Source organism: Lipotes vexillifer, unplaced genomic scaffold (genome assembly GCF_000442215.2).
Source record: "Lipotes vexillifer unplaced genomic scaffold, Lipotes_vexillifer_v1.1 scaffold581, whole genome shotgun sequence".
NCBI classification, from domain to species: domain Eukaryota; kingdom Metazoa; phylum Chordata; class Mammalia; order Artiodactyla; family Lipotidae; genus Lipotes; species Lipotes vexillifer.
The window spans coordinates 247,758-253,514 of NW_006788182.1; the positions used below are offsets into that span (position 1 = coordinate 247,758).

General features: G+C 49.4%; 1 protein-coding gene across 1 annotated transcript in view; it reads right to left on the reverse strand.

Moving 5' to 3' along the window:
- FCRL6 (Fc receptor like 6) overlaps nt 1-5,757 on the reverse strand; it is a 30,025-nt gene that overhangs the window by 9,290 nt on the left and 14,978 nt on the right. The window contains 2 exon segments of the mRNA XM_007472068.1: nt 1,308-1,328; nt 2,278-2,337. Coding sequence (XP_007472130.1) covers nt 1,308-1,328; nt 2,278-2,337 — 81 coding nt within the window.

The window sequence follows — 5,757 nt, forward strand, 5'->3', positions numbered from 1 at the left end:
TTTTTTTGGCTGTGACCAGAGATCTAACCCATGCCCCCTGCAGTGGAAGCGTGGAGTCTTAACCGCTGGACCTCCAGGGAAGTCTCCCTCCTTGTCTCCTTTTATACTGCATTTTCCTCCACCACCTTGACAAGCCTGAGTCAAGTTGGATTCCTTCCATCTATTGTTCTGCTTCATTCCTCCTTATTAGATTCTCACTCCCCTAGATTGGTTTCTTTTCCTCTGGTGACTCCAGTGCAGCTCTTTCTTCAGCATCTACCTCTGATGGTAGCTGCACCCCTGTCCACCAGAGAGAAGATGGAGGGGTGGGTGTTGGATGTGCCACGGCCTGGGCTCGCTCCCTCCTGCTTCCCTCATCAGGCTTCCCCAGGCCCAGCCTCCATCGGCACTCCCAGCAGTGAGGTTCATTTCCACCACAGTCATGGTGCAAGATCTGTCATTTCTGTCCTCATTTCTAAAATGCATTTTATGTCCTGACATGGACAAGAAAAGATCTCCTGGGGACCCAGCATCACCTGCAAGGCAATCCCAGGCTGGCCTGGCCCCAGGACATACTTCTTTGATCCCAGACAGCCTCAGAAGCCTGGGAGTAATGATGAGTAATCAGACAGGGAGTCCTGAGGAGAGTCCCAGAACATCCTGCCTTTGCCTGGATCCACCTGGATCCCTAGAACCCATTCTCCTCCCCCTAGACTAGGTAACGATGCTCACAGCACAGCTGAATAATGGGTCTTGCTTCCTTGGCTGCTCTTTCTAGCATCACTAACTATTGGCTTAGATTTCCCTCCCTGGCATACACATAACATGTCCTTGGAGGTCAAGATGTTCCTAGGCCAGAGTTTTCACCTACTTGACAGAGGCTCCATGGAGTTCAGTGGGACTCGGGCAGGAGGGCAAAGGTAGCTAAGGGAGAAAGAAGGAAGATCCACAGAGAAAGATGCCTGCTTCTTCGAACATTAGAGGGATGGAAGGGAGTCCAGAGCCTTGATGAATGGAGACTATAGGAGCCCCAGAGTCACACTGAGAGGAGGAGACTGAAGCCGTTGCTACTTGGAAGGGAGCCGGATAGTGGCCTAGAGCCATTCTTCTGGGACTTGAGTCACCCTATAACTATCCTCAGCCTGAGAGAGTAGAGTGCTGGGTTTCTCCTCTTCCTGGGCATTAGTGAAGACTCCTGAGGAAGAAGCCTAGGCAGGGGCTGCTCTGAAGATGCTTCTGGGGGACCCAATGGCCCTGACTTTTCCCTGTCCATTAAGTTTTGGCCCAGAGACACACTTGGAAATGAAAGAGACATAGACAAGACTCACCAGTTTTTCCTACACAGGGAACTGCAAGAGAACAAAGTGATAGAATTCGATTAAGTAGCAGAAAAAAACTTCTGACAAGCAGGACTGTCACCTTATAAATGGGTGCTGACATCCATTCAACCAGTCAACCAACCAGCCCCCTAAGCACATAACTATCTAAGCCGCCCAACTGCTCAGTCACCCAGCCACTCAACACCCAGCCACCCAACTATCTAACCACTCAACACCCAGCCACCCAACTATCTAACCACCTAACCACCCAGTCACCCAGACATCCGGCCACCCAGCCACTCAGCCACTCAACTTTTACTGTGGACCTGCTGCCTAGAATCCTTTACCCTATCTCAGTTCAAATGCCACCTCCTTAAACAGGTCTTGCTGGGGGCCCCCAGTCAAAAGAATTCTCCTCCATCACCATCACAATACCCTATTGCATTATCCTCAGAGCACTTATCACCGTTTGAAATGATCTTATCATTAAATTGCCTACTTGTTATCACCTGTCTCCCTCTCTCTAGAATGTAAGCCCCATGAGAGCAGGTACTCTGCCTGTCTTATTCACTGCTGTGTTACCTATGCCTAGTGCCTGTGCCTGGATCATGGTCTGTGTTTAATAAGCATATACTGAATAGATGCATGAATGCTTTCCTTTGTGCCCACTCATGCGGAGCAGGGAACAAAAATAGAAAACAGGGCTTCCCTGGTGGTGCAGTGGTTGAGAGTCCGCCTGCCGATGCAGGGGACACAGGTTCGTGCCCCGGTCTGGGAAGATCCCACATGCTGCGGAGCGGCTGGGCCCGTGAGCCATGGCCGCTGAGCCTGCGCGTCTGGAGCCTGTGCTCCGCAACGGGAGAGGCCACAGCAGTGAGAGGCCCGCGTACTGCAAAAAGAAACCAAAAACAAAACAAAAAAAAGAAAACATAGGACTAGATTCTTACACTAATGTGCTGAGGGTCCAATTTACACCTACAGAAGAACTCAGACAGCAAAGGCAGGACCTGATTCCTGTGGTCCATCTGTCCATAGAGCTCTGGGGAATAGAGAAAGGGAGTGATTAGAGGAAAGAGGTGAGATTTCCCTGGAGGAGTAACCATTAAAAGGTCGTGGGACATGGACGGGCAGCTCGGACGGATGAGAGAAGTGTCAGCAGGCCAGCGCATCACACACCGTGTTGCACCTTGTATGCATTGCACTAATGCTTCTAGAGGAACCAATGTTTGAGGAGAACAGGTGGCCAGGAAAGAGAGGCCAAACCACAAAATGATGACAGATGAAGTGAGGCAGGTGTGATCAGTCCAAGGGATGGAGGACCCTAAACTGAGGGGCACAGTTGGATATAAAGCAGTGGAGCGTATTCTGGGCTTTGGGGCAAGGGGTGAAATGATGAATGGTGTAGGGCTGAGTGCAGTCAGTCCAGCCTGTCCCCAGGCATTTACCTGCGCCCTTCATTGTTGGGTGCTGTGCAGAAGCCTGAGAAATGCAAGAATGGCCTTGGAGGGGGTGGGTGAAGATCCCCCTCAGCATATGTTTGGCATGTTCATTCACAGGCTGTCATCCTTGCTGTCCACATGACCTGGGACACATTCTCTACCTACTCAGGTCAGGGTTAGCTCACCTGCAGGTTCTCAGTGTGTGCAGAATCTCTTTTTTACCATCCCTCCATCCCTCCATCTACCCCAGGCCTCCATGTCTAAACACATCGTTTTCTATGAGCTTGGTGTAGTGGAGAGCATGCAGGCTTTGGAACCAGATGACCTGGACTAGACTCATGAATCCACCTCTTTCAATGTGACCTTGGACAAGGTGTTTAAAGTTTAAGAGCCTCCAGTTCCTGGTTCTGTCTGTATAACAGAAAAGGTAATAGTCATTTTTCCCTTACAGAGTAGTTACATAGATTGTATCAACTCTCTGCCTGGGAAGGTGGTTACTACATTAACTGAAGGCAGAAAGAAGGCCTGACCTCAGGTGACTAAGTAAGACCTTACTGGGTAGTGATGCCTCCCCTTCATTTCTCTTCTCCCCTGGAAAACGATTTTGCAGCTACAAAGCGATGAACAGACGGGGTTGAGGGGACTGACGCCTATAACAAGAGAGAAGGCATCCAGGGAGCATAGGCACTTCAAATGAGCTCGTGTCCCCAGATCCTGATGACTTGCTGTCCAGGGCACTGCAAGACCTTGAGGCTGTGACTGCAGGACCAATGTGTATAATCAAGACAGCCGCCAACTGGGGACAGAGTGTGCGACACCTCCCTACAGCAGTTCCTATAAAGAAGACCCGAGGGCCTCAGTGAGCTGCAGGCTGAAGGTGAGGTGACAGTGTGATGAGATAGCTGAGAGCTATTGTCAAGCTAAGTCGTACCACAGAGTCCCGAATGATGCAGGGAGCAGCCCCACTGAACTCGGCACTCAGGCCACTATGGGAGGGATGAGAAAGCCCAGCTCCTGGCCCACTGACAAAGCCCATCAAGATCAAGCAGACTAGGACAATGAACAGAGTCTAGAAACCATTTCCTATTAGAGGGATTGGGAGACATTTATCTGAGAAAGACGGGAGAGAGTACACAGGGATACAGAGTGGCCTTCAAATACTTGATGGGCTAAGCTTAAAAGAAGGGAGAGACTTGTTACTTCATAGGGCAGAAGTGGAACTGATTCACAAAAGTTAGATCAGAGAGGCAGGTTTCAGCTCAACATGAGGAACTATGTCACGGTCGAGTTCTACCACATTGGAACATGCTGCTTTGCCAAGCTGTGGCTGCCATGCAGCTGGGAGGGTCGTGTGTCACAGATGCTGTGTTTGCACATGGGGGGTGGGTTCCAGTATTGAGAGTGAAACTGGCTAATGCCCAGCTCAGAGGAAGATCAAGGTTCATCTCCTAAACTTTAAATACATCTTTAGTGTACAGCTGTGTACCAGCATGTTCAATGTCAGGGCTTCTAGCCTCTTGAATCCCTGATAGCCAATACTAATAATAGGCACCATTTATTGTGTGACCATGTCCTGCCAGGCACTTTACATGAATTTTATCTTCTATTTTTACCTGATTAGAATCCAACTATACCCAGACTAGAGGTAGTGAGGTAGAATGGAGAAAGCACGGGGTTTGACATCATATGAACTTGGGTTTGCATTGTTACCAGGGCAATTTTGCTCGTTAGCAGCGTAATTCTAGGCAAGTTTCTTAAACATTTTTTTTTTTAACATCTTTATTGGGGTATAATTGCTTTACAATGGTGTGTTAGTTTCTGCTTTATAACAGAGTGAATCAGTTATACACATACATATGTTCCCATATCTCTTCCCTCTTTGTCTCCCTCCCTCCCACCCTCCCTATCCCACTCCTCCAGGCAGCCACAAAGAACCGAGCTGGTATCCCTGTGCCATGCGCCTGCTTCCCACTGGCTATCTACCTTACGTTTGTTAGTATATATATATGTCCATGTCTCTCTCTCGCCCTATCACAGCTCACCCTTCCCCCTCCCCATATCCTCAAGTCTGTTCTCCAGTAGGTCTGTGTCTTTATTCCTGTCTTAAACATTTTTGAACCTCACTTTCCTCATCTGTTTAATAGGGATAAAAAACCCTGCCCTATAACGTCCTGAAGGTTAGATGAGATAATGTATGTACTACAAAGTAGGTATTCAGTGTTTTGTTTTCTCTGTCTCTCTGTCCACATTTGAGAGGAAACAGCAGCTCTACCTTTATGGTAACTCCGTTCCTACACATTTAGCCATGGGGTCTGAATCTTAGGCTGGCTTTCTGGGGTCCTGAGCATCAGGTGTGACTCAGTCCTGCCTGGGTTCCCCATACTCTGTCCACTAGTCAGCCAGTCACTGACTCTCCCTCCCTCTTCCTTTGCTCTCTCCCATCCAAATCCTGGGGTACACTCTGGGAAGCTCTTAGACTTTATATAGTCAAGTGCAAGGGCTGTTCCTTTCACAAGGAAGTGATTTGCCCTTGGCAACCTCTCCTCTGGGGTGTATCTGGGCATGAGGCCATCCTGTCCCTGTACTAACGTGAGCACTGACCTTCTCACTTGTCCAAACGGCCATTCATAGAACACACAGGGCAACACGGTGATATCGGGGAAGGAAGAGCCCTGAGTGAAACAGGTGTTTTCTTCCCAGGGGATAAACGCCCACAAACTCTGTCTAGGAAGCAAGTGTATTTAGGAATGGTTTTGCTTTCCTGGTTCAGTGAAAACAAACAAACTTCTGGGACCAAGTTTAAAACAAAAAGTAAGTCAGCTCAGAAACCGTAAAGCACTATGTGCCCAGACTTGTTCCTTTTAAGTGTAGCAGGGGACAGTAGCTGAGCATGAGCCGAGCCTGAGCCGAGCCTGGGCCGAGCCTGGGCCGAGCCTGAGCCGAGCCTGAGCTGAGCCTGGGGGAACTTGAGCCGAGCGTGAACCGAGCGTGAGCCGAGCCTGGGCCGAGCCTGGGCCGAG